General features: G+C 39.6%; 2 protein-coding genes across 2 annotated transcripts in view; one reads left to right on the forward strand and one right to left on the reverse strand.

The window, feature by feature from the left end:
- LOC126483665 (neuroglian) overlaps positions 1–15,469 on the forward strand; it is a 215,071-nt gene that overhangs the window by 70,933 nt on the left and 128,669 nt on the right. The window lies entirely within an intron of this gene.
- Positions 1–15,469, reverse strand: part of LOC126484852 (neuroglian-like) — a 46,360-nt gene that overhangs the window by 23,361 nt on the left and 7,530 nt on the right. Inside the window, exons 2-6 of the mRNA XM_050108447.1 lie at positions 14,590–14,777; positions 13,693–13,872; positions 12,598–12,832; positions 3,950–4,068; positions 3,599–3,785 (exon numbers count right to left, since the gene is read on the reverse strand). Of these exons, the coding sequence (XP_049964404.1) occupies positions 3,599–3,785; positions 3,950–4,068; positions 12,598–12,832; positions 13,693–13,872; positions 14,590–14,777 (909 nt within the window). The remainder of the gene's footprint in view (positions 1–3,598; positions 3,786–3,949; positions 4,069–12,597; positions 12,833–13,692; positions 13,873–14,589; positions 14,778–15,469) is intronic.

Below are 15,469 nucleotides of genomic sequence, written 5' to 3' on the forward strand. Positions count from 1 at the left end.
TTTGGTGCAATGTTTTGGTTTGTGTTGCTGACTGCTGAATGCTATTGCCAAAGATCGAATGTTATTGCCAACTTTCGAGTGTATTTTTTGAGATATCTGTGATCTCTTTTTGTACATGGTACAAAGAAAATATCAGGTTCTGCAAGTACGAAACAAACCATTCCACATTTGCAGAACATTTAAAACACCATAACTACCAACCCAGAAACAAGGAAAAAGAAATGAAAATAATTAGAATAAACAACCATGACAAATACCTGATACAAATGCAAGCGGACATCCACATTCAGAAAGCCATTGCTGAAAACAAATATGTGATAAATGAGCAAACATGCATCAGGACACACTCCCTACAACACTTAATTTAAAAAATGATAAGATAAAAATAATCCCTCTTGCACATGCAGCCACTAATAAAATAAAAGAAATACATCTCTCTCTCTCTCCTCTCTCTCTCTCTCTCTCTCTCTCTGTGTCTCTCTCTCTCTCTCTCTCTCTCTCTCTCTCTCTCTCAAACACACACACCCTCCCTACCCCCACACTTCCCCTTCGCACGCACGCACGCCTGCCCACACACACACACACACACACACACACACACACACACACACACTCACACACACACACACCACACACACACACACACACACACACACACACACAGATATATATATGCATACACCAACAGACCAAAGATCTCAAAAGTTGGCAATAACATTCGAACTTTGGCAATTACATTTTACAGTCGACAACACAAACCAAAACATTTCATCAAAACAAGTGTTCAGTTACTAGTGCTGAGAAATGTGGAAAACAAAAACCCCAAGTGGCAACTATAAGAAGAGGAACAGCACCAAAAATGGAACAGAAACATAACACGTAGAAAAATGTCCAGGCAACCTGTAAGTAGAATTTAAAATATTACTACATCACAGAAAAAAAACAATCACCAGAACTGTTTATAGGTTATAGGTACATTGCCCCAAATGTAAAGTAAATAGTAAAAATACGTACATATTCTAGGCCACTGAAGATGGTTTGCGGAGAATAAAGGCAAAACGTGTGTGGCACGAAAATTGTTTTTGATTCAGTTGTAGCTTGACAATCCAAAAGTAAAAATTATCAATATACCATACAAGGATACAGTATTTAGGAGGCCTACCAGACAAAATAAATTTCTTGATACCACATGGTACTACTATTCCAGGTGGAAAATGCTGTACCTACTGACACCTTTCCAGTCTTTTATGGTATTGGAACTAGCCTTGAATTGTGAATGGCATTTCTGTTGTGAACCCTTGTTGCAGACAACTGTGCTGTAGCTCTGACCTCACCCCGAGCAGGAAGCACACCAGTTATTCAATTACTTGTGTAATGCTTCTTATCAAAATGCTGTCACTAACAATAGTGCACAGATAAACACAACACAACAACTCAATTACAATGGGAACAAAGGAAGTTACAATTTACGTCCAAGAATCTTATTATATGCGGTCCATGAAGCCACCTTACACTGATGGCTACCAAGTCGCATACCTCCAGACATACAATTCAAAGAAGCTCTAACGTGATCATTCATATACTCTGACATCCCTCAGCAACAAAACTGCATTTCTAGACACAAAGATTCGCTCTTCAAAACTGAGAAGCTTGCTTCTTACCCAACATACTGTTGATGTTTATTTGACACACACTGTATAGTCATCGGCAGACATTTAAATCATGGCACTGGCGTCTCCATAAATGGCTTTACTGCTGCCGATACCTGTTTTTATGTGGTCAGCAGCTCATGCTCACTATCCACAATGCCCCCCAATATGCAGTGTGCTGCCACTCTCATCTTATTGCTTTGAAGCTGCACTGGAGACAAAACCCACATAATGAGTCACAAAATTTTATGTCACATATACTTCAACTGTCTCCTTAATGATACTGTCCCAGAAACCACCCATTGCACAGATAATGGACATCGTCTTAAAATCGAATCTGTGTTCCTCCATTAAACTGTTTTAAAACGAAGCCAATCAACATTCTTGGCTGAGTCTTGCATTGTGTGTGTGATCAGGCGAGTCTTGTACTGGGTAAATGTTCGGTACAACATATGGAGATACACTGGGCAGACAGTGAGTGCACTGTATGACTTTCAGCATCTGAAGAACCAGATAGTATCTGATTACAAGATTACTGTGAACACCTTGAGCATGTTAAGTATTTAGGGATAATAACACAAAGTGATACAAAATGGAAAAACAACATGTAATCGGTATTTGGGAAGGCAGGTGGAAGACTTTGATTTGTTGGAAAGGTCCGGGGAAAATGCAGTGCATCTGTAAAGGAAAACACATATGATGCTAGTGCAAACAATTTTAGGTATTGTTCCGAGTAGCTAGGATCATAATTGTTCGGCAAAGTCCATATGAAAGTATAACAAAAATGCTTGGGGAACTTCCCAGCAGGTTAAAAAAGTGTGCCAGACCAAGACTCAAACTTGAGACCTTTGCCTCTTGTGGGTAAGTGTTCTGCCAACTGAGCTACTCAAGCATGTCGTCACAGCTTTAATTCTGCCAGTAGCTTGTCTCCTACCTTCCAAACTTCACAGAAGCTCTCTTGCAAATCTTGCAAGACTAACACTCCTGGAAGAAAGGATACTGCAGAGGCATGGCTTAAGCACAGCCGGAGGAATGTTTCCAGAATGAAATTTTCACTCTGCAGCAGAATGTGGGCTGATATGAAACTTCCTGGCAGATTAAAATTGTGTGCCAGGCTGACATTAACTCACTGCAGATTGAAAATTTCATTCTGCAAACATCCCCCAGCATGTGGCTAAGCCATGTCAATATCTTTCTCCCACAAGTTCTAGTCTTGCATGGTCCGCAGGAGAGCTTCTGTGAAGTTTGGAAGGTAGGACATGAGGTATTGGTAGAAGTAAACCTACAAGGATGAGTCATGCTTGGGTAGCTCAGTTGGTAGCACACTTGCCTGCAAAAGGCAAACATCCAGAGTTTGAGTCCCAGCCTGGCATGCAGTTTTATTCTGCCAGGAAGTTTCTTATCAGCACACACTCCACTGCAGAGTGAAAATTTCATTGTGTTAACAAGGAATCCTTGAAAGAAAGATGACATAATTCTCAAGAAACATTGTTAGATAAATTTAGAGGATTCGGATTCGAAAAAGACTGCAAAAATTCTACCGCCACCATTGTATACCTGGTACAGGTATCAGAAAAGAAAAGAGACATTAGGCCACATACACAAGCGTAGAAACAGTCTTTTTTCACCTCGCTCAATATGCAACTGAAGAGAGCAGAAAATCTACAACTCAGTGCCATCAGCACCTTAATATCTTCCCTCTTCTAGTGGTTGGAACCAAAGGTCTTAAATTTTATGTCATAAATATTCATTCAGTGTCAACCTGTATATCCATCCACCCGCCCATTCTAATGTGTTCCTGCCACTATTCTCATAAATTTCTTCTGTTTTTTCTTATATATTTTCTTCCAAATATATAATAAACTGTAAAGATACAAAGTCCAATGCACTGTCACAAAGATATGTCATTTCGAATCACATAAGGTCCCATATAAAGTATGGATACTTACCTCCTTTGGGTGTCTGAAATGTAAGTGTGTCACTTGGTGGTCCATTGTACCTGCCATTGTAAATCAACACACGAGCATAGTTTTTCGAATGTGGCACAAATTTGGTAACAAGAGTTCGTGTCGATTCTCCTTTCACCTGAATTTCTCGCATTGCTGATTCTCCATCTCGCTCGGTCCATGTCTGAATCTGTACACAAAGAGGTCCAAAATATGTTACTACCATCAAAATAGCAATTTCATCCACACCACTTCAATAAGTAAAAAAGGATCAAAAATGTTTGCTAGTGATAAAGGGCACTTAACAGATAAATCTATCTTCAAGTAATAGAAGACACCTGCAGGCAGTCCTACCTTATACCCCTTGAAGTGCCCACGCACTGACTCTGGTGGAACAGGCATCCAGCTAAGTAAGGCACTAGTGCTATCATGCACATTTTCAACTGTGAAGTTCTGTGGAGCCATGGTTGGAACTATAAAAGTACAATCATTTATTACATGTCTGTTGTGTTCATGCAGAATGTGCAGTTGAATTAGGTTTACATTATGAGGACAGTGAAAAATAAGAAAAGAAACTATGGAGTAGTGCAATGTTCATCTTTTCCACTGCCCCCCCCCCCCCTCTTCACTTTCCTCCCTTGTCTTCAAGGTGTGATGCAACTGTAACTGCCAACCAAGGAACCAGGATTAATCTCTTCCAGGAAAACAATGTGAAAAAAATTAATTTACACTCATCTGAATTTACAACCAAGCAACTGAAATTTCACACACTTGTGCAAGTTAATTAGTCTTTCAATGAGAGATGAAAGGAATAAAATAAGAATAAATCAAGTACATAAAGGTTACCAGAACGTATACACGCATACAGAAACTTGTATGTACACAAATGCCACACATAACAGAGCTTGTTCAGTTGTTGAAATTCAAGTCTAGCAACCCACAACACTGGCACCTCCTGTTATTCACTGGTTTTATTACTACTTCGTCCGCCCACGGTAGTTGAGTGGTCAGCGCGACAGATTGTCAATCCTAAGGGCCCGGGTTCGATTTCTGAATGGGTCAGAGATTTTCTCCGCTCAGGGACTGGGTGTTGTATTGTCTTGATCATCATCATTTCATCCCCATCAACACATAAGCTGCTGAAGTGGCGTCAAATCGAAAGACTTGCACCCGGCGAACGGTCTACCCGACGGGAGGCCCTAGTCACATGACATTTACATTTACATTACTACTTTAATAGTTTATAAGTAATACCTGTGATTTATCCCTATTATACACATTTTTACTAACATTACTAGAATAGCAAGTCCACCTACCTTCAACATTGTAAAAACATATATTCAAAAATGCTTATAACTAAAGACAGGAAAAAATTTGAAAAATATTTTATGGGCATTGTCAGTGTAATTTTTTGCCAATTTCAGTGTTATTTTTTAGCCAATATTGGCATTATTTCTGAATGGATTTTCTTCAAGTAACAAATTTTCGTCTTATTTCTCTGGTTTTTCAGTGTTGTGCTGAAAATATACATATCAAATACGTTATGTTAATTGAAATTCTAAATCACATTTATTTATGTTACTGCAAAAAGAAATATTTACACTGCTTATCAAACCTAATCAATTACAGAAAAAATAACTCTGCAACAATAAAAATTTGACAGTTTTTCAAAATAAAGCACTGTCTTCACTACAAAGGTTTCTCCCGAGACATTATGATGCCAAAGCTTCACTATTATGTGTAAAAGCCACTGAGAATCTACATTTGAACATGGAAGACAAACTGCCTTCAACACAGCAGCAGATATTTAGTGATGTCAGTATTTCTTGCTGGCACAGGAAATAGCTTTTCCACTATATACTAAAGGGATCTGTATCCCTAAAAATATTCCCTGTAAATTCTGAAGGGATTTGTACCACTTCCAAATAGCTGCATTTCTGAGACCTGCCATTTCAGGAATTCATGACAGAATCTTTGCCAGGTAAAATTAATAGAAGTCATCATTACTAGTCTTTGTTTGAAATTAGAATGAAGGGCCACGATCACAGATGGGTATGGATCTGTGGACTAGTTTGAAGGTGAAAAGAATTGGTTTTCATCAATTCCTTCGCCTCTGGAGTTTGTCTCTTCATGTGTTTCAAACGCTTGTTGGTTTCACGAAATATAATCCATTTTCTCACAATAATAATGCGATCTTCAAACTGTTTTAACTTGGTATTGATGAAACTCCAACCAACATCGCCTTTCTTGACATTTTCGCAGAACAAATCGTACTAAAAATTGCAAGTTTTGGAGAGATCTTTAGTATGGTGCACAATTTTGTAATAAATATTAATACCAAGCAACCACATATGGCACTTTAGCTTCACTAAACTGCGTCTGGTAGGTTTGTGACCATCATCCAATCACATTACAGGAAACTTGATGTCATGAAAATGTGTTTCCTGTGGTATAACCGAACACAGAATGTTTATTTCAATATTTATTCAACATTATTTTCACTACTGTCTGAATGAAATTTATGGAGAAATGTACCCTGGCAACTATGTTAGATTGAAAGATGATAGTTTGATTGAGAGTTGGAAAGAAACTACTGTATTCTGTGAACGCCTCTTCATCTCCAAATAATTATTGCAACCTACACCCTTTTGAAACTGCTTACTATATTCATGTCTTGGTCTCCACTTAAATTTTTACCCCCCCCCCCCCCCCCCCCCCCACTTTCCTCTAGTACCAATCTGGTGACCCCTTGTTCTCTCAGAATGTGCCCTAGCAACAAACCTCTTGTCTTAGCAAGTTAAGCGACAAATCTCTTTTCTTAGTCAATTTATGTGTCAAATCTCTTTTCTTAGTCAAGTTATACAACAAATTTCTTTTCCTTCCCATGTTTCACTTTCATACAAGGCAACTCTCCAGACAAATACCTTCAGAAAAAGACTTTCTAACACTTAAACCTATATTCAGTGTCAACAAATTTCTCTTCTTCAGAAAGCGCTTTTCTTGCCATAATATTTTATATCATCTGTACTTCAGCCACTATCAGTTACTTTTCTGCCGAAAAAGCAAAACTCCTACCTTAAGTGTCTTGTTTCCTAATCTGATTCTATTAGCATAACCTGATTTAATTCAACTACATTGATTTAATTCAACTACATTCCATTATCCCTGTTTTGCTTTTGTTTATGTTCATCTTATATCCTCCTTTCAAAATGCTGTCCATTCTGTTCAATTGATCTCCCAAGTACTCTGCCGTCTCTCACATAATTACAATGTCATCTGTAAACCCCGGTTTTTATTTCTTCTCTCCGATCTCTAATTCTTTCTCCAAATTTTTCTCAGGTTTCCTCTACTGCTTTCTCAATATACATACTGAATAACATTGGGGAATAAGATAAAATCCTATGTTACTCTCTTGTCAACCACTGCTTCCCTTTTGTGGCTTCTGACCCTTTATAACTGTCATCTGGTTTCTGTTCAAGTAGTATAATCTTTTGCACCCTATATTTTACCCCTGCTACCTTCAATACAAGCCCAGTCAAAACTGTCAAAAGATTTCTCCAATTCCATTATGGCTATAGATGTCTATTCGCCTTTCCTCTTAGCACATCTTTTAAGGTAAGTCACAGAGCCAGCATTCCCCCACGTGTTCCTACATTTCTCCAGAATCCTCACTGATCTTCGGCTTCTAGCAATTTTTCCATTTTCTGCAAATGATTTGTGCTAGTATCTTGCACCTGATAGACTGTTAATATTTTAACAGGGTGTATAATGGAGAAGGAAAAAAAATTCCTGCATTTTTCCCGGATTTCCCGGTTGAAAATACACTTTCTCCCGGGTGAAAATACACTTCTTCTGTGTAAAGTGACAGTATACTTTTCCTCGGCACTGTAAAACTTATCAATCCTTTGATGATTTATGGTTTTATACACCGATGTAGAATTTACCGGCACTTTAGAAAATGAAACTCAGGGGCAAAAAACACGTTTTGGAAAGGTCTTCAATGTGCAGCAACATCTACACTGCATATTTTCATGTTACTAAGGTATAGATTTGAATTCCACCATCACCACATGTTACTTTCCGAAGTATTGAAATAGAGATTGCAACGTGTTTTTGTAAGCCAGTCACAGCTCGTGCCATGTGATCTCGTCAGCTGATGACAGCATACGACACGTGATGTAGTCAGCCAATAGCAAGATCACTCTTGGTGCGAACACACATATAAGAAAAGTTAATGGTTTAAATTAAAATACATATTGTTGCTACAAGAAAAGAAAAGCTTTCAAGTGTAATATTGGTCTCGAAGATTAATAAGCTGCAAGAGAAACGAAACTTCCACATATAATGTTGATCTTTTTTGCGCGTGTTACACTTTTAAGATAGATCTCATAAATGTGCCAGTAAAATTTTTAATAACGGCATAAATGTCTGATCTGGGCTCGAAATTCTTCTAGATGGTCATCCTCAAAGAGTTGATTTTTAAATAAGAGTCAAATGCTCTGTGATTTAAGGAATTTGTCGTACATTCTTGCACATAGCTCATCTTGCATAAAAGGAAATTTACTTTGAAACTTTTCAAACCACCAGTCACAATATTTTACCGTGATTGTTAGAAATAGGCTCGTTTCAGCAGTTGCCAGAGAGCGCCAGATAATAGGCCTCATTGCACTTGCGCAGCTACGATGACCCAGGAAGCCCATATGTTCGTACATGTAAGACATTAAAAGATCTTGCATTAAAATGAATCTAATATCAACAGCTGTCACGTCACGCTCATTGGAGGCAATTTGTTGTTAAGAAGCATTGCATAGTCTTCCTAAAGCCTTTGGCACACTTTGCTGTTGGCAGACGCTTGTATGAGCACTGTGTTTTGTTGTTGTATATGGCACATTTCCTTTGCGACTTAAGTTTTATTTTCGTTTTTTCTCTCTCGTTCATGTTTTGTTGCTGCAGTATTATTCTGCAGAAGTGGGATACAGTAATATTCTTTGTTAGAGTACTGGTTCTTACCAGTTAAAATCACAAAAATGTAACTAAAAACTAAAACAATGAAAAATTCCCGGACCCGGTTGTCCCAGGTCGTATACACCCTGTCTCACCTGTCAAGCGCCTGCTTTCTTTGGAATTACAATTATTACATTTTTCTTGAAGTCTGAGCATATTTTGCCTGTCTCATACAACTTGGACACCAGGTGGTAAAGTTTTGTTATGGGTGGCTCTCCCAAGGATATCAGTAATTCTCAGAGAATGTTGTCTGCTGCAGGGGCTTTGTTTTGATACGTCTTTTAATGCTCTGGTCAAATTCTTCTCTCAGTGTCATATCTCCCATCTCACCTTCATCTACTTCATTTTCCTTCCTATAAAATTGACTTCAAGTTCATTTCCCCTGTACAGTCCTTCTACAGAGTTCTTCCACCTTTCAGTTTTCCCTTCTTTGCTTAGTACTGGTTTTCCATCTAAGCTCTTTCTATTCATACAGCTGCTTCTCTTGTCTCCAAATGTTTCTTTAACTTTCCTATAGGCAGTATCTAGCTTTCCCTACATCCTTACATTTGTCCTCTAGATATTCCTGCTTGGCAATTTTGCACTTCCTATCCACCTCATTTTTTAGACATTTCTATTTGCTTTTGTCTTCTTCATTTGCAGCATTTTTATATTTTCTCCGTTGATCAATTAAATTCAAAATTTCCTGGTCTATCTAAGGATTTCAACTACCTCGTCTTTTTATCTACTTGATTCTCTGCTGCCTTCACTATTTCATCCCTCAAAGCTACCCATTCAATCTTCTACTGTGATCCTACCCCCTTTTCAATTAGTTGCTGCCTAAAACTCCTTCTGAAACCCCCAACAAACACTGGTTCTTTCAACTTATCCAAAGCTCATATCTTTAATTTCGTAAGTTTTTGCAACTTTTTTTAGTTTTAATCTACAGTTTATAACCAATAAATTGTGGTCAAAGGCCACATCTACTCCTGGAAATGTCTTGCAGTTTAAAATCTGGTTCTGAAATCTCTCTCTTCCCATTATATAATCAATTTGAAAACTTCTGGTGTCTCCAGGTCCCTGCCATGTATACAACCTTCTTTTATGATTCTTAAACCAAGTGTTTCTAGATGATTAAATTATGCTCCGTGCAATATTCTATCACGCAGTTTCCCCTTTTATTCCTTACCCTCAGTCTATATTCACCTACTGTTGAATTCCAGTCCCCCATCACAATCAAATTTTCCTCTTCCTTAACTATCTCAACAGTTTCTTTTGTCTCGTCATAAAATTTTTCAATCTCTTCATCAGCAGCACAGCTAGTGGAAACATAAAACTTGTACTACTGTGGAGGGTGTTGGTTTCATGTTTCTTGGTTACAATAATGGACTCACCATGCTGTTCATGGTAGCTTACCCATGTTCGTATTTTCTTATACACTATTAAACCTACTACTACATTACCCCTACCTGATTTCATATTTATAACCTGATACTCACTCCACTAATCCCCACAATCTTTAACTTCACCCTATCTATTTCCCTTTTTAAGTTTTCTAACATACCTGCCCAATTAAGAGATCTAAAATTCTGAGGTCTGACCTGTAGAATGCCAGTTTTGCTTTTTCCTGATGACTCCATCATCCTGAGTAGTCCCCCCGCCTGGAGATCTGAATGGCGAGCTCTTTTACCTCCTGAATATTTTACCCAAGATGATGCCATCATTAAACATACAGTAGAGCTGCATGCCTAAGCTAAGGTTCTATATTTGGTGATTTATCTATTTGTACTTGCATGTTATGAAAACATTCAGATTAACTGGAGCTCCACAATAAACACTTCCCAAAACACAACGTTTTCTGTGCAATTCGTCGTACATAAGTGTCAAGAATTGTGGTGCCAGAGAATAAAACTGTTACCAACAAAGTAAGCTGAAAATATAATAAAGTTACATCTACGACATCACTTATTTATATGTAGGAAATGAACTGTAAGGTAAGTGAACATGAGCCTTGAGGAAAAAAATCAAGATCTAATTTCAACACTGAATAACTATCAGTTTATGATATTAGTGAATTGCAACTCTCACATTCTCACATTTTTACAAAAGAACATGGAAAATGCCTACTTACAGCTGACCCGTTTCCACACCAACTTTCCATCCCTCTACTCTACAGTTGGCAGTTAAAAGTTTACATTCCTTCATTCTCTTTCATTTTCTTACCCCCCCCCCCCCCCCTCTCTGCCCCCCACCTCCTCCCCGGGAGTTACGGAAGCTTCACCACCATCCTATGGTGGGAAGTCAGATAATAATTAGTTCAATATTCTCCTCATTACATAAGCACAGCCTCCGTAATCTCTCTTGCTTGATAAAAGTTTTCTTTGTACATATGAAAGCTTTTCATGTATATGGTGTTTCTATGCTTGTTTTTTGTCCAATCTTTGCAAGAGTGAATAGCCATTTCATTATAAGGGGTAACTACACTCCTGGAAATGGAAAAAAGAACACATTGACACCGGTGTGTCAGACCCACCATACTTGCTCCGGACACTGCGAGAGGGCTGTACAAGCAATGATCACACGCACGGCACAGCGGACACACCAGGAACCGCGGTGTTGGCCGTCGAATGGCACTAGCTGCACAGCATTTGTGCACCGCCGCCGTCAGTGTCAGCCAGTTTGCCGTGGCATACGGAGCTCCATCGCAGTCTTTAACACTGGTAGCATGCCGCGACAGCATGGACGTCAACCGTATGTGCAGTTGACGGACTTTGAGCGAGGGCGTATAGTGGGCATGCGGGAGGCCGGGTGGACGTACCGCCGAATTGCTCAACACGTGGGGCGTGAGGTCTCCACAGTACATCGATGTTGTCGCCAGTGGTCGGCGGAAGGTGCACGTGCCCGTCGACCTGGGACCGGACCGCAGCGACGCACGGATGCACGCCAAGACCGTAGGATCCTACGCAGTGCCGTAGGGGACCGCACCGCCACTTCCCAGCAAATTAGGGACACTGTTGCTCCTGGGGTATCGGCGAGGACCATTCGCAACCGTCTCCATGAAGCTGGGCTACGGTCCCGCACACCGTTAGGTCGTCTTCCACTCACGCCCCAACATCGTGCAACCCGCCTCCAGTGGTGTCGCGACAGGCGTGAATGGAGGGACGAATGGAGACGTGTCGTCTTCAGCGATGAGAGTCGCTTCTGCCTTGGTGCCAATGATGGTCGTATGCGTGTTTGGCGCCGTGCAGGTGAGCGCCACAATCAGGACTGCATACGACCGAGGCACACAGGGCCAACACCCGGCATCATGGTGTGGGGAGCGATCTCCTACACTGGCCGTACACCACTGGTGATCGTCGAGGGGACACTGAATAGTGCACGGTACATCCAAACCGTCATCGAACCCATCGTTCTACCATTCCTAGACCGGCAAGGGAACTTGCTATTCCAACAGGACAATGCACGTCCGCATGTATCCCGTGTCACCCAACGTGCTCTAGAAGGTGTACGTCAACTACCCTGGCCAGCAAGATCGCCGGATCTGTCCTCCATTGAGCATGTTTGGGACTGTATGAAGCGTCGTCTCACGCGGTCTGCACGTCCAGCACGAACGCTGGTCCAACTGAGGCGCCAGGTGGAAATGGCATGGCAAGCCGTTCCACAGGACTACATCCAGCATCTCTACGATCGTCTCCATGGGAGAATAGCAGCCTGCATTGCTGCGAAAGGTGGATATACACTGTACTAGTGCCGACATTGTGCATGCTCTGTTGCCTGTGTCTATGTGCCTGTGATTCTGTCAGTGTGATCATGTGATGTATCTGACCCCAGGAATGTGTCAATAAAGTTTCCCCTTCCTGGGACAATGAATTCACGGTGTTCTTATTTCAATTTCCAGGAGTGTATTTAGCTCCAATTAGTTTACAAGGATTCATGTGAGCACAAATTATAGCAATTATCACAGGACCCAGTACAAGACTGAAATACTTGTCGCACAAAATGAACAGAGCTGTTCTTACCATCTTCTCCAGAGTACCCAATGACCTCCCAAGGGGAGACATTTGATTCTCCCATTTCATTGATGGCAACAACCTTAATACGGTATTCTTGGAAAGTTGGCTGTCCTGTCACTTCAAACTGTGATTGCTGCCAGTCTGTTATGTCTCTGGAAGTCCACTGTGTTCCATCAATATTGCGTCTCCAATACACACGGTATGAAAAGCCTGGTGCATTAAGTTCAATCTCAGGCATTGGCTGCAGAAGGATAAATACTATTAATAATAAATCATAATAATATGAACATTTTCATAAAAGAATTTACATACAAAAATATCAGTAAAATCCCATATTTCAAATACTATATGCAAACACACATATCCAGGATTCCATGCAGGTGTGTAACGAAATTACTTCTGAATGATAATTTGCTCATAAAGAGAGTGAATGTTAAGTAACCTCATATTTTGTGACATCTAGTAGTGTGACAAACAGCATGTTCAAGTGTAATTAAAATATTTATTTACTACTTTCATAATGGGAAAAATAATTTTATATAGCATGACAAGGTTCTTTACTTACCAAATTCCTCAATCAAACGATTTGGGGAATTTCATAAATAATATGCTGGAAAGTTGGCTTTGGATAATCTCTCTCTCTCTCTTTCTCTCTCTCTCTCTCTCTCTCTCTGTGTGTGTGTGTGTGTGTGTGTGTGTGTGTGTGTGTGTGTGTGTGTGTGTGTGTGTGAATTCACACTAATAAATGGAAAGGTAACTTCTTATCATTACAGCCCTCATATTGGTTGAGTGGAAATTCATTGTTATATACTGTCACTTCTCTTTCTCCCTGCATAGATTTTTCAAGGCTGTGTCAGAAAGTCAAACGCAGTCTCCAAGGTGGAAAAAGCTGTCAGCACTGCCAGATGTCAGGAAAGAGCAGCCTAAGCATACAATGAGGGGCTAAGAAGCCAAAAGAGATGAAAAGCAACTGGCAATGGTACACGGTACTGTCTGCCTCTCCCTACACAAAATGAATCCCTCAGCAGCCTTCTTGGGTGTACACTACTCTAGTCCCAGACCTGACTGCTACAAACCAATGTGGTGTATAAGTATACTTACTGTCCAACTAATGACTATATTGCTTGGATCTGTTCCCTTCCCTTCCACATTATCTGGATTCTTGTAGGGGACATCAGGTGCTGTCGAACACATCAGGGAGTGTTGTGAAGCTTGTGACTGACCAATCTTGTTTACAGCTATCACTCGGAAAGTGTAGTTTGCCCAAGGACTCATACCAACCTGCAAGCAAACAATAGTTATGACAATATAAGACACTGCTGTAAATAAAATGAAAGTTAAACAGGAAATACTCTTTGCAATGATTTACAAATGCTCAAAGTATGAGCAAAAATATTAATGGTGTAATTCAAAATACAACATAGTAAATACAACATATTAAAATGAAACTTTTGTACAACGCAGAAAAGGCATTAGGCCAAGATATATGAGCACACCACATAATTCTTTCGGTACTGATGTGTGTATTACCGTGCAGCATACTTAAATCTTTGACACAATATTGCACTCACTTCTCTCTGAAATGCCATGCCACGCCATACATTTGTATTTGAAAACAAATGACAGCAAGGTAGGGAGGGCATTTCAAACAAACAAACATTTTATATAGAAAGTGATATTAACTGCTGCTTCTGTCTATGCTGTCTACTAAAAGTTTCCACATCTTCCTTTGTGATATTTGTCTTTACTCATTCAGTAACGTTCACAAACTCTGTTACTCATCACATTAACAAAGACCTATTTCCAGGAAAGCATACAAAACTTTTCCATCAAAAATAGACACAAAAATCAATATTTCCCAGTTTATGTTTTTTACATGACACAAATATAAACAAAGAAACTGGTGCTCCTTAAATGAATATATTCAAAATAACTATTTACTCTTAACATTTAACACAGCAATAAAGCAAAACTGCTAATTAAAGTATCTGCACTAACCGTATAGGACATGTCAGTAGCAGGAACAGAATCCACAGCTACTTCCCACGAATCAGGAGTGAAGCTAGTGTTATACTGTGTAATATACCGTAAAATTGGAGCACGATTGTCACCCATTGACTTCCAGTTAATACGAGCTTCTCGTTTGCTGCATGTTACATACTGCAATTCTGGAGGATTTGGCACATCTGTTAAAGTAACACACACATACTTAATAACTTCTGAAGTAAAGTAATACATCAAAATAATAATAATAATAATAATCTTTATTTCCGACAGCCAATATCATCTGTACTTTTATACATTACGTACAAAGATCGACACATTTTATCTGCTTTATTCCTTAGTACTTTTAAGAAATTTAGGGGATAGCAGATATGAATACGGATGAACGAGTTAAAATTATCCTAGTTTAGGGTCTCCTGCAGCAAACAGTTCGAAGGTAGATTTAAATTTGAGTGCAAGACACAAAACAGAAAGATGAAAAACCAAGGAAATTGAGCATTGCAATTCTGAAATCCACAATTATCGGGAGCTCAGCATAATTGTGTGAACACCTACTGCCTACTCTAAACAATGGAAACTCCAGGCAGGAGTATCAATAATGCTACTTTCCATACAGATAACATGCATAATTGCAGACAGGCACAATTAACAGACACTTACACATAAGATTTCAGCCTCAGCCTTAGTTGGAAAAAGAAAAACACAATTCCTTCATACAAGCAAGCACATCTCATGCACACATGACATTAGTTGGTGATCATGTATGTGGGAGGTGTGCTTGCTTGTGTGAATGAATGGTATGTGTTTCTCTATTTTCCAGGCTGAGGCCGAAGGCTTCTGTGTAAGTGTCTTAATGTGCCTGTCGGCAATTTGG

This window comes from Schistocerca serialis, chromosome 6 (assembly GCF_023864345.2).
Source record: "Schistocerca serialis cubense isolate TAMUIC-IGC-003099 chromosome 6, iqSchSeri2.2, whole genome shotgun sequence".
Classification (NCBI taxonomy): Eukaryota; Metazoa; Arthropoda; class Insecta; order Orthoptera; family Acrididae; genus Schistocerca; species Schistocerca serialis.